At 41.4% G+C, this 27,345-nt stretch overlaps 1 protein-coding gene across 2 annotated transcripts in view; it reads left to right on the top strand.

Moving 5' to 3' along the window:
• EPS8L2 (EPS8 signaling adaptor L2) overlaps nt 1-27,345 on the top strand; it is a 131,058-nt gene that overhangs the window by 18,396 nt on the left and 85,317 nt on the right. For both annotated transcript variants that reach the window (XM_061610018.1, XM_061610019.1), the window contains exons 2-3: nt 16,537-16,600; nt 17,954-18,009. In XM_061610018.1, the coding sequence (XP_061466002.1) occupies nt 16,557-16,600; nt 17,954-18,009 (100 nt within the window). In that variant the 5' untranslated portion in view covers nt 16,537-16,556. The remainder of the gene's footprint in view (nt 1-16,536; nt 16,601-17,953; nt 18,010-27,345) is intronic.

Below are 27,345 nucleotides of genomic sequence, written 5' to 3' on the forward strand. Positions count from 1 at the left end.
AACTAGTGTGAATGGAAAACAGCGGACTGGAAGGTAGGAAGTGTAAACCTTGCAAATCTATCACAATGACAAAAGCTGAGTCTTTAATACGAAGTCTAGCTCCTGTGTGAATCAGCTCTTGTGCTTGCATGCTGCTTGCTCTTTTGTAAGTCCTATCTCTGAGGAGTGGGAACATTATTAAAAGAGTTCTGGTGCAGCAGTTGGAGTGATGCTTTTCTTTTGTGTACATCCAACCCACTCCTTCCCTTTATCTACCCTTTTCTTTCAAATCTCACAGTTTTTTTATTTATTCCATCTGATTTAATTTTGTTTTTGAGTCTTATGTTGGCTCACTCATTCCTATTAGAGTCATTGGATCCCCTCTACTCTTAGAATAGTTCTGATCTGAAGAATTTGCTTTAAACTCAGTATAGTCTGTTTTATTTAGTCAGTCTCAAGTTATTTTATTCAACCATAGTTGGGCTATGCCTTACATCCCTAGTGTCTTAGGGGGAGGGGATTTTACTTACTGCCTTAGTCTGTCCTAAGTAATTTTATATTTATTTTATTATTTATCAAGCCATAGTCTGTCTTATTAAGTTGTTGTTATTCTATAATTCTTCTTAGTGCCTGTGTGTGTGTATTTTTCACATGCATGCTTTAGTCTGTCCAAGTGATTTTTATTTAGTATTTATCAGCCAAGCCATAGTCTGTTTTATGAAGTCATCATTGTTGTGGTTGTTGTGGTTGTTTTTAATATCCTTAGTGCCTTTGTGTGTATGGCTGTTTCAAATGCACATACATTACAGTCTGTTACTGAAGGACAGTGCTGTTATGTTCACAAGCACTCATTGTTGTAAGCAACAAGGTATCACAAAATAAACATTTTGTCATTTATCCACCACCTCATTACTATTACACAGTTACACCCCTATTGTTAACAATCCATTATTGTATCTGATAATGAGACACATACATGGTGCTTGCAGCAAACCATGTGGTGCGCCCAAGGGCAGAGTTGGATGCAATGGCAGCAGGACTGGTTGTTTGAGTTCTCCCCCCAAACTCAAATGCACCTTAAATGTTGCAGGCAGGAGTAGCGATTATATGTAGCAGCAGCAGCATATTCCTCCCTCCCCCCCATCCACTCTGAGTTTGGCAGCATTAATAGTGAGAGCAAGTGGCAGAGCATAGTCTGGGACCATTTTAAGTTGGCAATGGATCACAGCTATACCATCTGCCTGCATTGTAGGAAACAACTAAGCTGGAGAAAGGCTCCAGAGCATTGCATGCACCTGTGCAGACAGCACCAGTCCCTTTTGCTTGGGGAAGAGTCAGAAAAGTCAGGCAGGAAGGACAAGAGGCATGCAGGGAAGAGCAAGTTTCACCCTGGAAGAAGCAGAAGCATCTTAGGCAGGCAGCTATAGAGGATTTGGGGTGGGGAAAGCACAGGTCCATGAAATGGAAATTTCTAACACCCATGACAGCCTACAAAACACTTTGCTTGCTGCTCATATCCAGGGGCATCTGCCTAATGGCACTGAATTGGGGCCCACAAACAAAAACCGCAGGGAGGAAAATTTAATCCCTTTTAGTTTCCCCCTCCCAACACAATCTTAAGGTCACCTAGTTTCCTAGGAGCACCTCTCTCTTGTCTGCTATTTCACACCATTTGCCCACAAAGCAATAGGAGTATGTGTTGTTATTCCTTTCTTACTCACCTCAGAACTATGAATGACTATATTTGTGGGTAAATCACTGCAGCTATTCTTCTGAAATTTGGCAGGATTCATCCCCCTAGAAACCTCTAGCATGCCTGCAAATGTCTACAGCTTCTGCCAAAAAATCCAAAAGTTATAGATCCTTCTTTTTACAAAAATATTTAAAAGTGCCACAAAAACTCCTGGGTCCATTTGCCTGTAATTTGAAAGAATATATCCACTTTTGAGAAGTTATTACTCCTGCAAATTTAATCCACTTCTGTCAAAAGGGGGAAAAGTTATAGCCATTTTTTATTGCCCAATAATGGGGCAATAAGTCTCATGTTTTCCTAAGCAGACTTGGCAAACTGTTTTCTGAAGGTTAGGGAAGAAAAGTCACGTTACCTTTTTAGTAGGTGATCAAAATGCTTTTAAAAATGAACTAGTTGGAAAGTGTTAATGGAGAAGGGAATTTTTGTACATTTTCAGCTATAAAATAGTCACCAACTTAATTACCTGGGCCTAAGCAATGAGCAGTTAAAAGTGGTTCTTACAAAAACTTACTTCATGATTTCCTATAGGTTGATATGGAAAAATCCACTGTAGTATATGATCCTTGTTAAATATTTGAGATAGTCCAAAACAAATTAAAACCATGCTAGCAGTAGCCACATGCATACACAGTCAGGGTTTCTGCACAATGTCTTTGCCAAGAGAGACACAAAATGAAATGCAATTATCTTGTAGCTACAGTCTCTCTTAGAAGCGTTACATATAATGTCAGGAATCAGATAAATTACAACCCAGACCTGTGCTCATTATTGTCTACAAGGCATCTCTGCATATGACAAACTTTAGTAGTTGCTTCACATTTAATAATAGGTGAGGTGAAGCCTGAGAGCCATATTATGTGTATATATATATATATGTGTGTGTGTGTGTGTGTATGTTTTAATTAAATAGTGTGTACAGAGTTAATCAACATAATGAAATGGCTACCTCTAAAAAGATAAGCCTTACCACGCTTCCATTCACCTAAGCCATCATTTGAAAAAATAAACCAAACTTTTGTTGAATTGTGGTATGACACAGATAATACCCACACCATAAATATAAAGAACATTTATACAGCTTTAACAGCCATGGTTCTCCCCTCAAAAACCCTAGGAACTGTTGTTTACACCTCACAGAGCTATAATTCCCAGCACCCTTAACAAACTACAGTTCCTAGGATTCTTTGGGAGGAAGCCATGACTGCTGAAGTGGTATAAGAGTGCTTTAAACGTACGTTCTGAATGCAACCAGATACTATATAGTAAGGCCCCGCTTCTCGGCACCCTGCTTCTCGGCGTTCCACTAATACAGCGCCAGCGGGGCAATCAACTGGAGGGGGGCTGGAGCTCCCCGCTCTCCAGCTGATCTCGCCAGAGGAGGAGAAGATCAGCTGTAGTGCACTACAGCTGATCTTTTCCTCCTCGGGGCGATCAGACTCCCGCACTCCAGCTGATCTCGCCGGAGGAGGGGAAGATCAGCTGTACAGCTGATCTTCTCCTCCTCCGGCGTGATCAGCGGGTTAGGTTCCAGACCCGTGTGCTACAGCTGATCCGCTTTTTGGCGGTTTTCACTTTTTGGCGTGGGTCTGGAACCTAACCTGCTGTATGAGTGGGGCCCTATTGTAGTGCAGAGAGGGTGTGACCACTTAAATGTTATATATTAAATATCACATAAAGCTTGATTCACAGGGTCACCATGAATTGTAACTGACCTGAAGGCACATAACACACACACAAAGCTTGGAAAACTTACCATTGCTTTAAAAGTATTAGCCAGAGGAATTTACTGGCCTTCGTACATCTATTCAATAACTAGCATGATGTCCCCCAAATTGTAGGAAAGCGTACAGGAATCTGCTTTTTCACACCTCGTAGGGAAGTCCACAGCAAGCCTCTCTTTGCTGCTTATTTTCATTTGCCCCCCCCTATTTTACACAGTAGTTTCTTTCACCCTTACTTACACAGTTGTCACATTTTTGCTTGACATGCGTTTTGCCCAATAAACGTTTTGAACGTTTTCTTCACTTGGCCTACATAAACACTGCTGCAGAGCTTTGCAAAGAGCGCTGCTGCAGAGCTGAACGTAAGTCCTGTTAATAAAACGATTACATTGTGAAGGCCCGTATAGAGCCTGAATCAATAATTAAGGCTCAGATTTAAATGCTTAGGATTGTGATCCACAGATGTTGTTATCATGTATGCCTCTTAACTTGCCTTGCTGGCATTATGATTTATTTATGTGCAGCAGCAAATTTCAGATCTGTAGGATTATCACCCAGGATATCTATGTAGGAATTTCAATATGTATGAATCAAATACCATTAAATACCCTCCTGCTCAACAGCCTCTATGGTCGAGACTTCCGGGAAGGGTTGCTCTGCCTGTGCTGCCTCTGAGCCGAGCTCTTGTCTCAGAGGAAGCTTTTTCAGCTTCAAAATCAGTCAGAACGTCTTTTTTGACTGGTAAAAGATTTTCTCCCGGTCAGGGAGAAACGTGAGATTAACCACAAAGCCTGTTTTTGTGGGGAGGACTGGATTTCATTTATTTATGAGAAAAGGTTCAAACTGCAATGTCGGACGGACTTTCATCAAGCTCTAGCTGATTATAGCGATACGTTTATCTTTTCTTCAAAGAAAAAACGGATTATAACAGCATCCTTCTTTCTATTTTCTTTTTTCACTTGGTTTAAATTGGTGCAGTTAAAAAAGAGATTTGTCAATGAATCAGCTGTGAAGAATTCCTAGGTGAGTTATGGCTTTTCTCATTCACTTACGAAATTAAGGAGGAAAGAAATCGAAAAAGCTTATCTTTGCTTTTATCGCAAAAAGCTGTCCTGGAGGTGCATTCTAAAGATACCAACGGAAGAGGGATTTCTATTTTGAGGAGGGGGGAAAAACTTTTTTTGGTCTATTTCATTTTGACGAATCTGCTTGTTCACGACGCCACTAATTGTCTTGATGTTGGGAACTAAGTTTGTTTTGTATTCCTGAACACATAGAGATAAGGCAGGCTGTACTGTCTACACTGATATCAGCAGCCTGGAATATTAACCCAATTGTGGCTGAAATAATTTTTGTTTCTGTGGTTTTAAGAATGGCAGCCAGGAAAGTGATTGAGACTATGGAAGAAATTATGTTTCAGAAAATAATGGATGAGACTGAGATAACAAAACAAACCCTGAGACAGGGCAGACAGGAGATGAAAATTGAATTTAACAAAATGACACAGGAGCTTAAAGAAATAGGGGATTCTGTAAAAGAGGTGTTTGATGGGATTAGAGATGAAAAAAGAAAAATTAAAGGGAAGCCACAAGCCCTGGAGATTGGAACAAGTGTGAAATTGGAAAAAGATTTGGAGTTTATAGATCTTAGAAATAAAGTTTACTGTTCGGAATTCAAAGTTGTCTCTGAAGAAATTAATGAAGATTTTGGTGGTAAAGTTACCAATGCCTTGGATAATTTTCTGGACTGGAATGATGTGATGGAGTTTGACATTGAAAAAATCTATGGAGTTGGCTACAGATATGTGACAGTGGAGAAACTCTTAAGAGATGAACCAGTGCATTTTGTAAAAAAGAAGAACAGAGATATGACTTTGCAGCAATATTTCAGTAACATATTCAGAATTCTTGACTGGAATGATGTGATGGGGCTTGTCATAGAAAAAATCTATGGAATTAACTACAAATATGTGACAGAGCAGAGATGTACCCAGAACAGAGATGTGGCTTTACAACAATATTTCAGTAATATATTCAGAATTGATGGCAAGGACATATTTGTGATGGGGGAAATTCCCATCAGACTCTTGTTATATGACTATGGCTATGACAGCAAGATCATCATAAGATACTGATAATGGATGAATGGATACTGAAACCACTGGACTTAACATAATGGATGAATGGATACTGAAACCACTGGATTTAACAGGACTATTGAAGATGGAAGATGGAATTAATATTGAAAATGGAAGAATGGTTATGGAAATTATTGGACTTAACAGATTTGACGAGATGGATTAATCGATATGTTTATTTGGACTATGGTTATGACAACAAGATTATTATGGGATACTGATAATGGAAGAATGGCTACTGAAATTACTGGACTTAACAGGATTATTGAAGATGGAAGATGGAATTAATATAGATAATGGAAGAATGGCTATTGAAATTATTGGGCCTAACAGATTTGAATCAGATGGATTAAGCGACATGTTTATTTGGAGAAAAATTGAAAGATATATCTCTCAAGGAATTGAAACCTCTCTTTGACTTTTTGTAGAAAGAATAAAATAATGTTTATGAGATTTGATGATTAATTAAGATAACTACTGGAGGAAAGTGATTCTATAATATAATTTTAGAGATAGGATTGTTATATATTGTAGACTTATAATTGATCTGCGACAAATCGGAAGTCAACATTTTATTTTGTTGTTTGATTGTTTTTGTTTTGTTTTTTGTCTTTGAAAATTTGAATAAAAATTAATGGGAAAAAAAAACAGCCTCTATGGTCGAGCTGGCTGTTGTCTCAGGTGTGGTGTTGGAAGAATCCAGAATGGTGGTTTGGGGTGACTTCAACATCTACACTGAGGACTCTTTGGGTACCGCTGAGGAGTTCATGGCATCTGTGGCAACCATGGGCCTGGCTCAAATTATCATCTGTCCAACACACAGAGCAGGGCATACCAGGGGAGGGGATGGTCTGGAGATAGGTGGGGTGGATATCATCCCATTGCCATGATCAGGTCACTTCCTGTTGAGGTTTGGACTTAGAGTGGCAATTCTCCTCAGCAGGGGTGGTCCACACCTGGAGACTGATGGAATCTGATAGTTTCCTGACTGCTCTGGGTTTTTCCCCCCAGTGGATAGAACAGGTGATCCGGCTGAGATCCTAGTCTCACTATGGAATGGTGAGAATCATAGGGCCATTGACATAATAGCTCCTGAGGGCCATCTCTGGTGCTGTGGAGCTCACTGCACTCCTTGGTATACTGAGCAGCTGCGGTCAATGAAATGGACTGGGTAAGAGCTGGAGTGTAAGTGGCATAAATCTTACTCTAGAGCTGACTGAGCACATGTTCAGGCTCATAATCAGGTCTACCATGCGGGTGTGGGGGCAGCAAAGAGATCTTACTTCACTGCCCCATTGCAACCTTGAGGACCTGTGTGGCAGAGTTGTTCCATGTGGTCCAGAGCTTGGTCACTCCTGACCGGGGTGGGCGGTGGACCTCTGGAACTGTAATCAGCTGGCTAAACCCATTGAGGATAAAGTTGCTTGGCTCTGCAGTGATTCAGATGTTGCTATTATAGCAGCACCAGCTGAGGTGTCCAACACAACATCAAACCCAGTGTTGTACAGCCTGATGATGTAGACAGGATACTTGAAGTGATGTGCCCAACCACCTGTTCATCAATTCCATGTCCATCCTGGCTTATTAAAGCTAGCCAGAGTAGAGTGTTTGAATGGGTCATGGGTGTGGTGAAAACATCTTTGTGTGATGAAGTGTTGCCTGCTGCTGTTAAAGATGTGGTTATGTGTCCACTTCTTTAAAAGCCTACTCTAGTCTGGACCCAATAGAGTGTAATCACTTTAGACCAGTTGCCAACACCCCTTTCTTGGCAAAGGTGGTGGAGAGGGTGGTCCTGGAGTGACAGCAGGCATTCCTGGATGAGAATGATTATCTAGATCCACTGCAATCTGGGTTCAGACCTGGCTTCGGAACTGGATCAGCCTTGGTTGCCCTGATTGTTGACATTTATCATGAAAGAGACGGGGGAGTGCAACTGCTCAGTCTCTCAGAGGCTTTTGATATCGCTGACCATGGTATCCTCCTGGACCAACTCAGTGGGATGGGTACTGGAGGCACCGTATTCCAGTTCCATTCTCACCTTCAGGGCCATGTTCAGAAAGTAGCTCTAGGTGAGTACTCCCAGGTCCCCTGGCACTTGTGCTACAGGGTTCCACAGGGTGCTAACCTCTCCCCAGTGTTGTTTAATATCTATATGAAACCATTGGGAGTGGTCGTTAGGAGTTTTGGAGTAGGGTGTCATCAGTATGCTGATGACACACCGCTCTATTTCGCCATAACAGGAGAGGCTGTGAAAGCTCTGAATGCAATGGTGGATGGGACAAATAAACTGTGATTGAGTCCTGGGAAGATGGAGGGCTTATCCACATGGGAGCAAAATATCATATTAAAGACACTGCTTTTACCTCTGTTTTCTGTTTGCACAGTCCACATAGGGGGCTCAAAGCCAGCTGCAAACCCTGTGCTTTTCATTCACACTGAAGGGAAAGGATTAATAATGCAGCTTTCTAATGACCATGCCCTCTTAGGGTCAAATTTTCACTTCCTCTGGTTATCTTGGCAACTGAGCATGCTCAGTTTGTTCCGGAGTTTCATAAAGTGCAATCTGTATTTTCACTGCTACAATCCAGCTGGAATGCAAATATTTGCTTGAACAGTGTTATGCTTTTGAGCTCAAATTAGGTGAGAAAGAAAAATAAAGCACAGTTTTCAGCAGGCTTGCTGAACGGGAGCCAGTAGCCAAACAGGAACTGAAATGAAAGAAGGGAGGAGGAGGGAGTGGGCATGGAGAGGGGAACGATTGACACACCCACCAAAAGCATTGGAGTAAAGTGTCTACAAGCACTCAAAGATACGAACTGAAGTCATTTTTACCTTCCCTTTTTGGATTAAAAGAGCATTGATATACTATGGATTTAAAGGGGGAAACTGCGATCTAGCTGCTGATTGCTTGCAATGTTATGTGATCCATTCATATTAAAAGGGGCTGTGGGTAGCACCAGACCTGCACTAAAGCTCTGTGTGAACCAGCCCGGAGACTCCTTGGCTGGGTTGTTCCCATGTCCAGGAGTCAGGCAAGTTACACATTCTGGATGAGGCCTCACTCTCTTTGAAGGAGCAGGTGTGTAGCTTGGGGGTACTCCTGGGTACATCTCTGTCACTAGAGGCCCATGTGTTCTCTGTGGCTAGGAGTGCCTTTTACTAGCTCTATCTGGTTTGCCAGCTACAGCTGTTCCTGGACAGGGATAGCCTGACCACTGTAGTCCATGTATTGGTAAACTTGAGGCTGGATAACTCCAATACACTATCCTGTCCTTGGGCCTGGTTCAGAAACTCCAGCTGGCACAGCTCCCGCTCGAGCTGATCATGCCTGAGGAGGGGAAAATTTGATCTTCTCCTCCTCTGGTGCGATCAGCGGGTTAGGTTCCAGACCCCCGCGCTACAGCTGATCCACTTTTCAGCGGTTTTCGCTTTTCAGCAGGGGTCTGGAACCTAACCTGCCATATGAGTGGGGCCCTACTGTAATTGTAATAAATGAGTACACAGATGAAAATAGTGAATGGGCAGATAGATGCAATGGCACAAATGCAGTATATTATTGTAAAAATTGCTTCAGTAATAGAGGATTGGGGGAGGGACAGTGATTGTGAAGAGGAAAACTCATGATACATGTCCTGAGCAATTGCACCAGGAAGGCTTGTACCGCTTCATTGTAATTCTTTCTCTAACTTTGCAACCCTTGAGCTCTGCCTGCAACCAAAATACACACATTTTCCTGAAATTCTTTGCTCTGTTCCATTGGATAGGCTTGTGTATGTCAAAAGAAGTGGGAGATTTCAGTAGTCACAGTTTCAGAGGGAGGTAACTAAAAAGCTTCACAATCAAACCTGAACTGTTTTGGGCAAGAGGAAAACTTTATGAAATCTTTGCCAAACTGCTACTACTTTATTCCCAGGCAGACTAAGGAAAGCGAAGTTGTTGTTTTTCAATGCAGAAGTAAATGACTCATGTTGCACACTATCCCAATATGGCATTTCTTCCACAGTGCCTTTTTCATCCCAAAGAATTACAGTTAGCTTTTATGTGAAGCCCATTTGTTTACTTTTGCTCAGACTTCCAAAAATATCTGCAAATATGGGGCATCTCCTTTTTAGTCTGCTTAACTTCAGCCTTGCAAGGCAAGATTTTTCCAAACTGGTGAGAATCTGCAGCTCCAATTGACTTTCCCCTTCTGCCTGGCAAACAACAACACATTGGGTGGTATTCGGTGCTAGTCCTACTCAGAGTAGACCCATTTAATCAACCCTCCAAGCTTTCACAGGCTATTATAAGCCCCTGACTGGACTCCTGGGAATGGGTTGTATGGCTTGGGTAAAAATAGTCTCTCCCCTACCACAGCTGTCTGATAACAAAATTCAGCCATATATGCATATATACGAGAGCCAGTGTGGCATAGTGGTTAGACCTGGGAGACCAGGGTTCAAATCCCCACACAGCCATGAAGCTCACTGGGTGACCTTGGGCCAGTCACTGCCTCTCAGCCTCAGATGAAGGCAATGGTAAACCCCCTCTGAATACCGCTTACCATGAAAACCCTATTCGTAGGATCGCCATAAGTCAGAGTTGACTTGAAGGCAGTCCATGCATGTATACATGTGTGCAGGAGTGTGTATGTAGCACACAAAAGTCATAAAGCAATATCTCTTACTTGATTTCCAGAACATTAGCTGTATTGGTCTATTGTACTTTTTTTAAAAAAATTATGTATATTTACTTGAGAGTAGCCCCATCAAACCCAGCTAGACCTACAGTATCTGATCTCTGAGTACACCTGAGTAGTTAATTCAGAATGCTTACCCCAAGGGGAATGTATCCCTCAACACACACAAAAGTTGCCCACACCTGCAGTATGTACGAGAACTAGGGAGAAGGTAATCTTTTGAGATGGGGATTTCTTTTTCTTTTTGCTTCGCAACAGGTGTGAGTGGGGAACACTAGGAAGCTGAAATGGAACACAGTATATATACACCCTCTCAGCTCTTCCTGGGTTTCTGTATTCATTTAAAAAGGACACACTGTAGTGGTTTATTACTGAGTATCGTAACAGAGAAATCAAATCCAAAATAGTTAGCAAAGGAGCCCTGCAGCATTGCATCAGGATTAGCACACACATTTCATTTAAACTTGCTCTACGTTTCCCTTTATTTTGGGTTCTGTGGGCTTTTGCTAATATAGTGATAAAGAAAGACTGGCTAAGTTCAGATGATAAGGATCAACTGAAGTCAGGTAACATGAATTAGAGTGAGAGAGAGTGTGATGAACCCAAATCCTTGTTCTCTTGGAACAATTTCTCCCTCCAAAACAGATTTCTAGATACTGACTATTTTTGTCCTTTCCTTTGGTTATTTATACAATCAAGCATGCTGAGTGACTAGTGAGTATTTTTGCTCCATCAATCATGCACATTTTTTTCTGTGCTACTAGTATTAATGTTTTTGGCATCAATAACTATTTCATTTGTGAAAGCTCTGTTTATTTATATTAGGCCTGGTTCACATATCACATTAAACTGTAGTTTAAAATGAGCTGCTCAAAAGTTCTCCCCCCACTCTACAGATGAAACAAGCCAGAGTCTGGCTTGTCATATCATTGGAACCTGACCTTGTAGTTCGTTTCTCTCCAAACAAACCATAAGCAGTAACAAAGTTTTGTTTTTGGTTTGCTGCTCATAATCTGTTGGCGGGGGGAGTTCAGGCAAGCTCAGGTTTATGTTTTATTTATTTTTACTCACCTTTCGATCAAAACATGGTGGCTGTGCCTTTGGTTTGGGACTGGTCCATAACAGATATAATAATGAACTTTCCTATCTTTCCAAGCACTCTGAAAATTTCATGTAAACTGTGGCGGCAGCTATTAACATGTCTATTACTATTATTTTTATTTGTTAGTTACTTCTTGTTACCCAAAGATCTCCAAGTGACTTACAACACTGTTAAAAACATAAGATGCTGTTAAAAATACAAAAAGAGCATCCCTCACTCTTGTGACTATCAGGGTTTTAATTTTGATTTTGAATACATTAAGGTTGCTTACAATCCTATACCCATTTGGGGTTTACTTTTTAGCAGACGTGTACAGGATTGTATTGGCTTTACCCTTCATCAGCCATTCTGCATCAGCACTTATTTTTGCACATTCTTACTCAGTCTGGCAGTAACTTGGACGTCCCAACAAGCACTCTTGTTAAATCTCTGTTTTCTAGTACTTGGACTGAAAGACAGAAACTTTGATTTGATTCATGTGTTTTTCTGTGGAGACGGTGGCTGGTATAGAAATGTTTGTGGAAGCTAACCTGGTAGAGGGCACAAGTACAAAAGACTGGTAAAGTGGGTTGAGGAAAGCAAGAAACTTATCACACATTAATCATGTTCCATGAGAAACGGGAACAGGATTTAACTTGAATCAAATTGGGGAAGGGGAAAGCTATGCTGTTATAAGGCCTTAAATTGTCTTGTAATTAATGATAGCAAGATCAGGGACAGAGAACTTCTTTGGCGCTTCAGATGTTGAGGGTTTATAACTCCCATCATCCTTAACCATGGGCCATGCTGGCTGGGGATGTGGGAATCCAACTACATCAGGAGGACCAGAGAACCCCCACCACTGAACTCTACTGAAAGTCCATGTTCAGGCGCAGAATGCCTCTGAATACCTTGGAAACTGCCTTTTACAGAGTCAGATATATGGTTCATTCTCACTCAGTATTATCTACACTAGCGGGCAGTGGCTCTTCAGGGTTTCAGGTAGGAATGTTTCACAACCCAACCTGGGGATACTGGAGATTGAACCTGGGACCTTCTGCATGCAAGGCATGTCTCCTACCAGCTAGCTACAGCACTTCTCAAAAGTACTAAGGACAAACAATAAGGAGGATTGTTGCCTTAATGTCCTGGCATCTGGCTGACTAGTGTTGCAAACAGGTTGCTGGGCTTGACAGACGAGGGCTGGGGAACCTTTCTCCCACCTGATGTTGCTGAACTACAACTCCTATCAGCCCCAGTAAGTATTGCCAGTGGCCACGGATGATGGGTGTTGCAGTTCAGCAGCATCTGGAGGGCCAAAGGTTCCCCACACCTGAGATAGATCTTTAGTCTAGATGTAGACATTTCTGTTTTATTTCTGGTTTCCAAGTGGTTAGCAGCTAAAGATAAAAACTTCACAGATAGCATCATGAGGTCCTGAGAGTGCATTCAATATGAAATAGTTGTTTTTCATCTTTTTCTGATCATAGTGATACAGATACAATACCGCCACCTTCACTAAGCCTATGTCTAGCACATCTATCATATTCTGACCTACACATTACTTTTAGTTGAACACAAGGGGCTTGGCTGCCAGTATCTGGTGGCTTTTAACTTATTAGGCTGCATTATTTTTAGTGTCATGTTTGTCTTCTGCTGAATGTCTGCAATGTGAAAAATTTGCATTCAAGAACAAGGTGTGCTAGTTTCAAGTTTTGCAGCAAGGTCCACCCTTTTTTTTTCTTGTATGACATCCAGGTTCCTGTTTGTTGGCCCAGTCTCCAGAAATGCTCTTGGCTTGCCTCTGAATTATGAATACTACCCTTTTTACAGATTAGTGAAATTACGTGTTGCTATATGCCTCACCAAAGTCAATAAAAGGCTGCGGTTTTCAGCAGAAGGATGCTTGATTCCTGCAGTTGCAGCATGCCCACATTTGCCCTGCAGTGCACCTGTTTTTTTAGGCAGGACAGAGAGCAGGAGGATAGACTGAGATGTCAGGATTGGGAAAGCTGGTCTTCCTGAGCCATTCCTTTAATTGCCCTTGTAGTTGAAGTCAGGCATTAGAGCAGGAGTGGACGCCAACTCCTATTAGGCCCAGCCAGCATGGCCAATGTTCAGGGAAGATGAGAGCTGTACTCCAGCAACATCTGGATTCTGGAGTGCCACAGGTCTCCCACCCCTGGATTAGAGGTTAGATCAATGTGGTACCAGTTGCACAGATAAATGAATATGCTGCTTCCCACTTCGAATGACTGTCCAGGAACTTTCCCTCCATCTCGGAATTAACTCTGAGAAATGTTAGGTGGCCATCTCTATATGATGGGATAAAAATTCAAAACTGGAAAGGATGGAGGCTGTACGGCTCTGCTGGAGCCAATATTTGTAATATAATTGTTATTGCTTTGTTTTGTATTGATTATCTTTAGAAAACATGCAGCAGCTCGAATTAGAAATCTTATTTGATGTTTCTAGCTTTAAAAATATTGTTTCCTAGTGTTGTTCTTTTAATTAATTTCCCTTTGTTTTTAGTCAGTTTTCTCCAATCTGAATCTATTAACAAGCCAGTAAAATTAGCATGGCATTGTCTCACAGGTGTCAGGTAGTTTAGCATCTGGTTCCAGCATAAATTATAGATTGGGGACTGTGTGTCCTTTGCTGGTCTATTCAGGTTTGAGAGGCTTGAACGTCTTTTCACCATGGTATATAACATTCATTTATTTTGTGCCACTATCATCACTGGGCAAACAGATTTTGCAGGGGTTTGAAGCATGATTAAAAATAAATATGTGAACAGAGAAGATAGCAGGTGGACCATAGGCAATGGGGAATCTGTCATACCATCTTTGTGTCACTTCAGAAAGAACAATAGTTCTGTCTGTACTTTAGGCTTCTACTAATTCATGTTTATTTTCTTTGAAGTCAATTAATGTCTTGGACTGATTTAAGGTGCTGCAAAATAAATTTATTTTATTTAAATAAACTTGTTACTATTTGTTTATATGTGGTATTGTTTTGTTAAATCTCTTCTACTAAAAACATTTGCTTAACATGTAATTTAAAATATAGCAACTTGAAATTTGCCATTGCTAAGCTCATTTCTTTTTTTCTTCAAGGACACCACACACACACACACACACACACACACACACACACACACACACACACGCAAAAGCCCACTTAAATTTCATAGGGGCTGTTTTCAACATTATTGTAAATATGGCTAAGCTCACATGCTGCTGAATCCTCAGAAAGATGATTTTTAGATTAAATTTCATAGAGGCTATTTGCAGAATTATTGTAAACATGACAAAGGTAATCTCCAGACTGTCAGTATTTTGCAGGAGAGATTCAAACACATACCAGGAAATGTAGGTTTACATAATTATAGTGGATTAAAGCACTCTAGTGCAACAAATCCACTTTAAAAAAGAAACTAGGGATAGGGGAGAAATTTGATTCAGCTTGCATTCAAGATGAATTTACCTAATTCACCCTTTCCAAAACAACAGGAGAACTGAAACATGTCCAGTGTTTGAAATTCGCACGTCTTTAAATTTTGCAGTGCACTTCTCCAGCCAAGTAATGTGTGCAAAAATGCATACAGTTAGGATAAAGTGTGCATACAAATGCATATATTAGTGAAAATAACAAAAGAATGTTTTGTATTGCAGAAAACTGCTTTGGAAATGTGTATACTAGGCAAAACTGCATACAAAATGTACACATGTAGAGATATTGTAGAGAAAATTGCACTAAAATGTTGATGAATTTTCATGAGGACTTAAAAAAATCACCAACTGATATGGAAATGGGGAGAAGAGAAGGTTGGAAAACTGAGAAACCGAAATGGACACATTTGCCCATCTCTAAAAAACCCCCAAACGTTTTGTGGTTAGGAAAACTGTTGTGGGAATGCTTTGGAAAGTGTGGAATAAGCAAATTATTAACAGAAAGACATGTAATCATCCAGCAAGCAAATTAGGACTGATGCAGGATGAATGCTCATTGTCACATAACCTCCCCACAAAAAGAAAGAAAGAACCAAATGAATGAAGTCTGGATAAAGTGTAACCTCTGTGTAAGCTTTATGCAAGCAAATAAGGATGAATGCTCAATAAATAGGTCATCTGGAGGAGCCCAAAGATCACATGCTTCTGAATTCTAAAAATATCATTTTGAAAAACAACTGAGACTGCTGGGCTAGAAAGAGGATGGTGTCTGTCAATATGCTGCCATTTACATACATAATTGATTTTGTACACTGTTGTAGCAGGGAAACAACCTTTGAAATCCTGGCTACCATTATGACCAACATGTTTACACTGAGGGCAAGCTGCATAAATTGTACCGTCAACTGGGGAGTTGCAGCTAATATGCATGTGCTGTCTGTAATTAGGATCTGCATACTATTTCCATCAACAATTTGGGGTCTGCCAAAGTATGGTGCCCTCACTCCATAAAATTATGATTATGGAATTCTTGCCCTCAGAGCTGAGATATCTGAGCCAGCCACCAGAACACCTTCCTATATGGGCTTAAAACAGAAACATAGGAAGCTGACTTATGCTGAGGCTCAGTGTTGCCTACACTGATGGTCAGTGGCTCTCAAAGGTTTTAGGCAGAGGTCTCTCCCAGCCCTTCCTGGAAATGCCAGGGACTGGACCCAGGACCGTTTGCATGCAAAGCATCTGCTCTGCCCTTGAGCTACAGCCCTTTCCCTTCCAATAACGACAAATGGAAAACATAATACACTTGAACATGAACTCTTTTCATTTACCACCTTATTTCTTATCTCTTAACAATGTTGCTGCCGGATTTTAAAAATACTGTATACCTGCAACTGTGAAGAATACTGTGTGCGAGGGAGGGAGGTTCCAGGAACGGCACAGCACTTACTAGGGTTTGGTTTTCTTTTGGACATACAGATCACTGGAGACTTATGGCTTTTTGTAAAAAATTTGTTTCTCCACAAATATGTAACTAAACAGTATATTATTCCCAGACAACAAATCTGCTGCTCCTCATCAGATTCCTCGACAGAAGTAGCCCAGCAATTATAAAGCTGTCTTTTCCCTTCAGCTCTCAGCTCAGTTCTCTCTCTGTGCGTAGTCAAAGCAAATAAGTAAATAAAATGTAAAGCTTGTAGGTTCTAAGTCTCAACTAAACAGTGCCTATCTGTTGCAGGTGAATGTCTTGAAAGCAGCATGAGCCAGAAAGGATCAACAAGCAGCTATCCAGGCTCTGCAAAGTAAGAAAACCTAAAGATTAAGCAACCCCTCCCCCAAACTCACACCCCTCAACTTTAGTAAAAGCAAAAGCAAATGGGGGGGGTAGAAAGCCCTACAGTCCTGTCTCTCCCCATTTGCTTTTTCTTTTTTACTAATTTCAGTACTTGGGTTTTCCAAGAAAAGTGCTATAAGGCTATATAGAGATGGCAACTTTTCAGGGGCTGGGAGGTGGTAATATAGAACTGTGATTTTGTATGGTATATATGTTTATTTATGCATCTGATGAAGTGGACTTTGTAATTATGTAATGCCCAATCAGCCACTCCCAACAGTAAAAGGGACATGCTGGGATCCACAGGTGCTTATGCTGGTCACCACAGCATCCTTTCTTATTATTTAAAAAAAGGATGCTGTAGTGACCAGCATAAGCACTTGTAAACCCCAGCATGCCCATGATGGCACAGATACTGACGTCAGGCCTGTTTGCCACTGCCCCCAAATCTGCTGCTCATCTGGTAGGAGGCCCGGGACTGAGTGGCGCCCTGAACTGGTCCTAAGGTACCACCTTAGGTACACCACCAGTGGCAGAGAATTTTGGTGAACATGGGATGAATAAATGGAGGGAAGCAGATTGCCTTTGGACTTTGGTGGCAATCAGGGTTTGTGGACCTGACTCAGGTATATGTTCCTGTATTCTCTTCTGTAGTCAGAAGGGGACGGTAATTAACAAATCCAGGCGGCATCATATGAAAGAGCTTGTTAGATTTCTCTGGCTGCTTTTGGACTGCTGCTATTTTGCAGATGAGATTCAGTGCCATACTGACAACTTGAGGCTACACAATTAAAGTTGGTTTGCTGCTCTTGTGCAACAAGCCTACTTTCAGCCCCCCCCCTCAGTTTTTATGGTAAGGAAAGGGATGGGAAATGCACAGGAAAGTGTGGGTTGCCAATTGCTTCTTGCAACTTCATATGACCTCCCCACAAACTTTGTGCAAGCAAATTAGGATGAATGCTCAATAAATAGGTCATCTGGAAATGACCTCTCTATCATACTAGCAACATTATAAGAGCACAGGATCTCCCTTACCGCAGACACTGAACTTACTAGAGAAAAATATTCTGATAGCCAGAGGTAGGAGAGATCCCACATTTAGATAACTGTTGAATCTCTCAGATTAGTTGTTAATTTGTAGATGGGGAAGGAGAATAAGTTTGTAATATAAATTTGAATATGATTAACATTGGCCAGGCCTCTAGGCCTATTTACCATACTAGCTCATAAGCTGTTATCATCAGTGCTGTTGATTTAAACACTGGCCTTGGTTAAAGAAAAATTCTAGGTTGGCCTAAACAATTGCTTTCTTCTTTTGCAGTGGCAGCATGGGCAAAGCAGATGGAGCTCCCAAAATGACTGCAAAGGATTTGTATGGTAAGTTCTCATGACTGAAACACTTACGTTTGCCAAAGTATAGAATGCTGGATCCAACTTTGTCTTAAAATATGTTAATTTCTACAGCAGAATTAACTTTATTACATAGTAAAGTAGCATTGTTTGTTGGTGTTTCACAGTGAGTTGTTGACTGCCAGCAGTATGGCGTAACTGCCACACTATGAACAGTGTTTCTGTTTGGCTTGCAAGGTATTGGAACAACAGTGGCAGTAATCTAAAGCATTGTTCTTCAACCTTAGTCCCCAGATGTTGTCGGACTACAACTCCCATCAACCCCAGTTAGCTTAGCCAATGGCCAAGGATGATGGGAGTTGTAGTCCAACAATTTCTGGAGACCCAAGGTTGAAGAACAATGATCTAAAGGGTTAAGGGGATCAGGCTTGTGTTTACAGCAGGTAACTGGGGCCCTCTCTCCAGCTACTCCTGGGTTTCAGTGGAATCTGGGAAGTAACATGGCATAAATAGCTTTGCCTGTGAGAGAGAAGCACAGGATTTCCTGGTGCATGTGTGGAAATGTTTATATTTGTCTTAGGCACTCAATGGATCAATCAGGAATCAGATACTGATCCATGATGGCTATGTGCTACCACCACTGTTGGAAGCAATACAGTTCTGGATACTAGTTGCTGGAAACTGCTGCTGCACTCAGATTCTGCTTGTGGGCTTCCCACAGGCATCCGGTTGGCCACTGTGAGAACAGGATGCTGGACTAGCTGGAACATTAGCTTGATTCTGCAGGGCTCTTCTTGTGTGCTTATGTTCAGTCAGCATTTCCCTCAACCTCTCTGTTCCATAACATTTGTTGGTTTGCAAAGCAAGACAGTTAACTTTTTCCTGTACACCTTCCTTGACACCACTTTTTTTTAAAAAAATCCTTTGTTTTACATTAATACTGCCACCATTTTAACCAGTGAGGCTGGGCTGTTGAGTCCTGCTCTTACAGTATAATTGGACATCAGACTCTCTGGGAATGTGCTTATTATGGAGTTAAACAGACTCTCTAAACTGTTTGAGTTCCCAGATCAGCTTAAGACAGAAACGTTTGCTGTTATTAGCAGTGTAATAGTTTATGGTCCTTAAACAGATATTGTGTAACTTCAAAATAGTCCATGTCCTTTGAAATGTGTAAAAGAGCATTGGTTTGCAACCGGTCATGTTCTAGATGCCAGGAGGTCTCTCAGACAAACATGAAGGATCAAATTCTCAGCTACCATTAATGGTTTTTATAGGCAGGCCTGGTGCTAGTGATTTTCATGATCAGGCTCTTTCTGGGATACCCCTTATTGCTGTTGCTACCTGCCTTAGGTGAAATTCTTCCTAACTACTCACTTTGCTGCCCATTTTATAAGTGGCCTTACTGGTGATGTGCAAACCTTTTCCCTTCCTCCTCCCTAGCAAGACTCCCTATTCTTGCATTGTTGTAGGAGCATGTTGTGGTTGCCAGGGCCAGGCCCTCCCTTAGCATGTGCAGGGCCCGGGGCAAAAGCAAAGTTGGGGGCCCCCCACATTTGCTCCGGGTCACGGTCTTGGCCGAGTTGCCGCCATAGGTGCACAGGCACCAGTCCCAGAACTGCCGGCCCAGCTCGCTGTCCCCGGGGCAGCTACCGCTCGCTGACTGCAGCAGGAGTGGTGGTGGCGGGGCGGCTTTGGCGGGCGGGCGGGCAGGCAAGTGAGCCCCCATCCTGGGCGGAGAGAAAGAGAGCGAGCGAGTGCTGTGCCCTGCCTGGTGAAGGGAGCAGGGAGGGAGGGAGGAGCCGATTGGTGAGCAGATCACCAAGCGCGGGGGCCCCCCAAAGCGTGGGGCCCGGGGCAACTGCCCCACTTCCTGATGCCTAAGGGCATCTCTGGCCAGGGCAACTAGGCCCATCTTCCCTGCCTACTTCATCTTGCTTCCTCTCCCCTGCACCTGTGGCTGTCAGTCCTATTGCTGGGCAGTAGTCAAGCAGCATTTTCTCTTGTTTTAATGTGCGATGTGGTAGTCCCAGGTCTTGCTCCCTTTACCTGGACAGCCAGGTAAGCCCAACCAATGTTCTCCCACACTTGTTTCCATCTTATGGTGACAGAGAGGGTAGGCGAGTGAGAGTGGGAGCCACAATTGCCAACTTGTTTGCCTGCTTTCAGTTGTTGAGGCACCCCTCATATTTTAAGAGAGAATGCTGAGGGTACGTTGCCTAAAGGCTACTCAAAGCCCTAAGGCAGTGTTGCTTAGTTTCTTCTTTATTCTGGGGGGACAAGGATGCTTGCATTTTATAGTGACTAGTAAGGATCATTTTGTTGAAGGGGCAGAAAGACAAATATGCAAACAAGGAAGCGAGTGGGGAGGCACCCAGAAACAACAGTAACAAAAAGAGGGGTGGACCCTCAAAGTGCCAAGCCACTGAAAAAGCCAGTAGTAGAAACAGGAATGTTCTTAATAAATGCCCGACACGTTTTGGGTACGAGTCACCCTTTGTCAAGGGCAATCTGTCACAAGAAAACAAATGTACATTAAAAACAGTTTTCAGTCATACCAAACATAATAACCTATTCAAATCATGAATCAGTTAAATATAAACGGTTCCACAATTTACTGGACACTGGCTACAGAATTCTATTAAATGGGAAAAAGAGGGGAGAGGGACAACTTAGGTAGAATATATTGCAAAATCTGCACATAGAGATGCATACCACAAAAATGGGGAAAAAAATAAGAATGAATATACAAGATACTGGCACAACATCTTTTCCCAAATCTAAAAAATATATAAGGAAAATTAAATGCAAATATAAAATAGCTATTCCACTATACACATGAATGTAAAAACCATATCAAAGTCCTGATATGTAAAAAATAAAACTAGCTTAGAAAAAGAACAATTTATGAAAAAAAATACTTTGAAATAGACCAGCAGCCAAAAGAATTTTTACTTGGCTACCACTATTGCAAATGCACCAGAGAATAAAAAAAATGAAAAAATACTCAGCAAAAATGGTGCAAATGTCATACAACTGTGTAACAGGTTATGAAAATACAAAATGAAGAGAGACGAATGGCTCTGGAATATGGGCAAAAGAACCTTTAATACCCAACAATATAAAATTACTAAAAATATAAAATGAAAAAATAAAAAAGACTCAGCAAAATTGGTGCAAATGCCATACAACTGTCTCACAGGTGTGTGAAAATACAGAATGAAGAGAGACAAATAGCTCTAAAGTATTTGCCCAGTAAATTGTGGAATCGTTTATATTTAACTGATTAATGTTTTAAATAGGTTATTATGTTTGGTATGATTGAAAACTGTTTTTAATGTTGTACATTTGTTTTTTGTGACAGATTGCCCTTGACAAAGGGTGACTCGTACCCAAAACGCGTCGGGCATTTATTAAAAACATTCCTGTTTCTATTACTGGCTTTTTCACTGGCATGGCACTTCAAGGGTCCACTCCTCTTTTCGTTATTGTAGAAAGACAAATATGCAGTCATGTCACATAAATAACACATTTGTTTAATCTTCCTGGGTCTTCTGTGATTCCTGATGGTGAAAAGAGATTATATAGGGTGAGCTTTATATGATCCACTCAGCTAGCTAAAGCAGATTAGGGGAAATGCCTTTTGATATTGTCAGAGTAACGGTGGTCTAATGCTTCCTTCTCTACTCAGCAGAAAGGAGGACAAACAAGGGATTAAAGTATCTTGTCTAACCTGTTCATCAGAGAAAAATCTGGTGTCTGGAGGTCAAGTTCTTCAAGCTAGATGTACACGGAACTTCAACTGAATTTCAGTTGCACAGTCTGGCATTGTATATGTAATTAGTTTTTTGGGGTATGTGTTTTGCTTGTCGGCTAGTTGGTGGCATTTGATTTTTTTAGAATATATGAATGTACACAAATGAGAGGTGAACAGAGAAGAATCAATGAAATCCTTAAAGCTAGTAAATATGTTTGTTGTTGTACAATATGTCATTCTGACAGGGTGTCACAGGAAGCTGCCTTTTACTGAGTCAGACCATTGGTCGATCTAGCCCAGTATTGTCCAGGGCTCTTCAGATTTTCAGACAGGGGACATGCCCAACCCTTCATGGAGATTTCAGGGATTGAAACTGGGACCTTCTCCATGCCATGCAGATTCTTTCAAATGAGCTATAGTCCTCCCCTCAAAGTCCTTTTTCCATTTACTTGGTAACTGGTACCTGACATGATTTAGCTAATGTCCCCATCAGCCTTTCTTCACTCTTGGCGGTGAGAGGGTGGGGAGAAGAGCTACAAGGATTGTAGGAGTTCTGAAGGTTAGGGAAGCAATGCTTCTAAGGGCACCTGAGAGCTGGAGAACTTGTAGTGTATGAGCCCACCTGTTACTCCCTCCCTCAAACCTCTCTCACCATATCCCTCCATGGTGTCCCAGAGACACATTAATGAAAGCATTGTCACCCTTTGATGACCTGGCCACACTAGCCATTCCAGTGTCCACCAAAAGTTCAGTGTAAGAGATGGGAATGATACACTGGTCTGTGTAATGCATATTGTTATTACCTTTATTTATCACGATGTACTAAAAGTGCTTACATAGATACATACAACACAAGTATAGAACAAATAGAAAATACACAATTAAAATTAAAACACAATAAGGAAAACCAAAAATGATCCTGTATTAAATCCTAGGGAAAAAATTGTAATAAAATCCCTTCAAGATCTCCATAAAATATCTCAACAGGAAATACCAGCAGCAGCCAAAGAAACTGCATATGACCTATTGGGAACATGTCAACAATTTATGAGAAATGGGACTCATAGTTTAGGGAAATTGCAATTGAATATCAACATGATTATACATATATTACAGCGATTCTAAACTTTGTTCTGCAGATCTCTAGAGTTCCACGGAAGTTTAACAGGGATTATGTGTGAGACTAGACAAATTGCCTGGTAAATTCTCCTGCTTTCCCTTGCAGTTACGAACAACAGAACAGTCTCACTTGCATCATGAAGGACTGCAGCAGTAGCCTCTGGGATATAGTATAGAGAGTTTACAAATTATTTGCAGAAATTACTTGCCACTGTACAGCAACCTTAACTTGCCCACTGTTTACCCCAGATATTTTGTCACTATCAAGTGATGTCAGTCTGAGATGCCATTGTTGTAAAAGACTTCTGCTGGAAGTCTCAGTGCTTAGTTTACTAGATAAAGTGTTGAACAAGGTGCCCATTCAAAATCAGCTACAAGAGATTGGTATAGAAAAATAAATATAAAAGACAGATACTGTTTGTATTGTTCTGTGGCTATTAGTAGAGCGGCACTAGTGGTGACAAGGCAGGTAGGCCAGGGAGATTGTAAATCTGAATATTCCTTCTCATCTGTACACCATTTCTAGATGGCTTCCTCAGATCAATTATTAGAAACCAAAAAGAGAAAAGGACTCTTTACTGGAAGGGTTTTTTAAAAAAAGGAAATTGACAACTTCTAGGTGTTTGATAGCAGCCTCCTTTCCTCCCTTTGTTTGTTATGTTGATTTAATGACAGATTTTGGGATTCATAATTAATACTCCTGAAACTAAAGCAACAAAGATTCTTATGGCATCTTAAAGACTAGCAAATATATTATGGCTACGGATGTAAGAAGGCATCATTTTCCATTACGCCCTATGTTCATCAGATGCAGCACTATTTCCGTTGCCCTGCTGTTCGTCTTCTGCCATACCTACGTTATTTGTCATGCTGTCTGCTGTACTGAAATTACGTCATTTATGTAATTAATTTCATAAATAATGTAAATAACATTATTGTTACATTATTCCACCCCATTCATTTCAATGCAAAAGAAACACAATGCAAATGGATATGTGTGTGTAATCAATTGTTTGCAGACTGAGCACAACTACAACAGCAAATACTGTTCCTATTCCCTGGATTGATTTCAGTTCCAGACATGGGACAAAGAAGCAAACATTGGCAGTTCCTGCTCCCATCACTGTTTTCATCAGAATTCTCTGACATCCCTAAGTTTTCGTGGAGTACAGTCCACTTTATTTGTTTAATTATTTATTACATTTATGTTCCTCCAAGGAATGTAAGGTGGTGTATATGGTTCCTCCCTCCTCATTTTATCCTTACAATAGCCCTGTGAGGTGGGTTAGGCTGCCAGATTGTGTCTGTGACAATTGCAGGAAATCTGCCAAATAAATGGTTTAAATGAGCATTTGAAAATCAGATGACCAGTGCAGAAAAGGTAATTATTATAGCTTTGCTTCTCTTCCAATTATTAAAAATACATAGAATCTATTCTTTTAAATAAATAAATTGAAATACTGGCAGAATAAGAGCCCTGCTGGATCAGACCAAATGCCCATTTAGTCCAACATTTTGTTCTCACAGTGGGCAATAGATGCCTGTGAGAAGCCCATAAGCAGAGATCAGTGCATGAAAATAGCAGGGACCTATTAGCATACTAAGCAACAGTAAGTTGCCATGACCAGATGGTATTCATACCAAGGATTCTAAATGTAAATGTACTGCCTTCAAGTCGATTCCGACTTATGATGACCCTATGAAGAGGGTTTTCATGAGGCTGAGAGGCAATGACTGGCCTGAGGTCACCCAGTGAGCTTCATGGCTATGTGGGGATTCGAACCCTAGTCTCCCAGGCCCTAGTCCAACACCTTAACCACTACGCCACACTGGCTCTCAGCCAAGGATTTTAAAGGGACACAAAACAAATTGTTGAAGTATGTTATCTGGCCTGGAAAGTAGCTAATGCAGTGCCAAAGCTACCAAAAATAAATAGACTCCTCAGGCAATTCCAGATATTACAATAGATTTATTAGCCTATAATTTGCCAGGCAAAACAGTGCTTCCCATTGCTGATGTGCCTCAAGACTTGCATGTTGAACATTACGGATGTTTTTCTGTTGCATCTCTCTCAGTTGATTCAATAACTGTTCTCTCTCCTGTGGGAATACACCAAATTATCTGAGGTCCCGCTAAAGATATGGAAATATGTTATGCATAACTAAATGTCGCTTTTTATGTGATGCTTGTGTAAACAGAAGGTGTGATGTTGGAAAGTATCTTCAACGTCTGCCTATCTAATGAGTAGAATGAGGATTCCAGTATTCTAGTTCCTCACACCAGTGTTGTGAGGCTAAAACAGCTAGTGGCTGTGAAATATTCAGGCTCTGATGGGAATAATTGGGTTGATAAACAAGTCCTATAAATGAAAAGAAGAGGCAGATGGAGCATTCTGACAGACTGGCAGTGCAGCCAGTAAGCTGTGCATAACCGTCATTACTAGATCTTTTTCCTCTTCTTGCTGCATTAATGGATACATATTCTGCCTTACACTTTTTGTCTGGGGCTGTACATGTGAAATCTGATGTGCACAGTGGCTTAGAGGTGAGAGCTCTGGGCCAGAAAATCCCTGGTATGAATCTCACCTCTGCCATGAACTCACTAGGGACTTTAATGGCTTGCCTATATATTGAGGGTCAGCCCGAGTACCTTGTGGTATGGGGATAAGAAAACCTTACAGGGTTGTTGTAAAGATGACTATGTGAAGTGCATTGAACACTCCAAAGTGTTTGTGCTGTTTCTTATATACAGTACTGGAGACACTGCAGAATAAGGAAATATAATAACTAATTATCTCTTAGGTATCTGCTCTGATAGTAGTAACAAGAGCCTATGAATGACCCTTTCTCCTACTTGCATGAATGAATGAATTGCTCTTCCTGGTATTGAGTCCTCATTAGCACAGGCATCTCATGTGCTTAGCCCCATATTCTAGAAGAGTCGCCAGAAGCACTTGCAGAAAGATCCCTTGACTTGCAGGTACAGCAGGTAGCTATCAGGTTACTGCCTCATTCAATGCATAGCTGCCAACTGAATAAATGTTAATGGGGACCATGAATAAATAAAGCCACTTCTCTGCTTACTGGCTTCTGTTCTGAACGAAGATGAAACGACATGGAGGGAAATCCATTATATTCCTGGCAAGCTCAGGAGAATGTCTGGAAGTACTTTGAAATAATTAGTGGTTTATACAACAGGCTTATTGCTGCCTTTTCTGTCACATTAGCAACAGTTCCCCCCTCCCGCTGCCCAAACTAATGGCCAGCTCTTTGACAGAATAATAAGGAACCTAGTGGTGGCTTTATCCTCAGAGTCCTTCTGCCTGGTTTGCATATCACACACCCCCTCCTCTGGTGTGGCCAAGAAGAGGATTTCTGTCAACGTCAGTTTCACTTGTTTAGAATCTCGGCTTAGCATTACATTTGAACCACAGAACCTGATTTAAATCAAACCTTGTCTACTTTAATGTCAGCTTCCACAATTCCTGGTTTGAATTTGACTTATTATGCAATTTATCCTACTTCGTTTTAAACCAGGATCCCTAGTTCAACTGTAATGCCAGGCTGGGATTCTTTAAAAGTGACACTAAATGTGGCAGAAATTCTCCTCCCACTTCTGCTGGTGGAGGAAAGTAGAGGGAAAGGTGTGTGAGTCTGATGCTTCACTTAGGCTTTTTCAGTAGTGGACAGCGCTGTTGGGGTGTGCCACTCATCTGACCTCCCTCCAGCTGAGTCACTGCTGCATATGAAGATGGAGAGGAGTTAGGGACAAGGCAATGGTGAGGCTGTCATGGTGCAAACATGTTGGCAGGGGCACCAGATTGGCTCTGCCAGAACACCAGGCTGACCTTGCTGCCACCTTACCCCTCTATGTGCTGGTATTCAGCAATGACTCAGCCGGACAGAGGTCAGGTGAGTGCCGCAGCCCACTACTAGGGTGTTCATCCATATAATGCTAAACCATGGTTTAACGTTATGTGCAAATGCAGTTCGGTTCCACAAATCTATTTGTTCATTTATAAACCCCATCCATTCTATCCCAGCGGTTCAGGTTGAGGTCGCAGCAACTCTACCTAGTCAAGAGGGATCTTAATCTTCAAAGGGTTCATATTTTAAACTCAAGCAGGAGGTACCTGGGAGGGTGAAAAAAAGCTTGGGTAAGATACACTCTACTGTTATTAACACCTCTGTAGTGTCAACAGGTACTGCATTGAACAGGAAGTGACATAGTGTGAAAGTGTTTCCAAACTACATTAGAGATGGCTTACAATGTATGGTTGGGAGCAAAAAAGTTGGGGATCAGAAAGATTACAAAATGTATGGTTCTGTGTATGTATGTGCATCTCTTATATAAAGATGCTCAGGAAAGGAACGTAGGTCAATGGTAGAGCATCTGCTGTGCATGCAGGACTCCCAGGTTTAATCCCCGGCACCTCTGGGCAGGGCTGGGAAAGATCTTTGCCTGAAACCCTGGAAAGCCACTGTCTG

The sequence above is a fragment of the Rhineura floridana genome, chromosome 2 (genome assembly GCF_030035675.1).
Source record: "Rhineura floridana isolate rRhiFlo1 chromosome 2, rRhiFlo1.hap2, whole genome shotgun sequence".
Classification (NCBI taxonomy): Eukaryota; Metazoa; Chordata; class Lepidosauria; order Squamata; family Rhineuridae; genus Rhineura; species Rhineura floridana.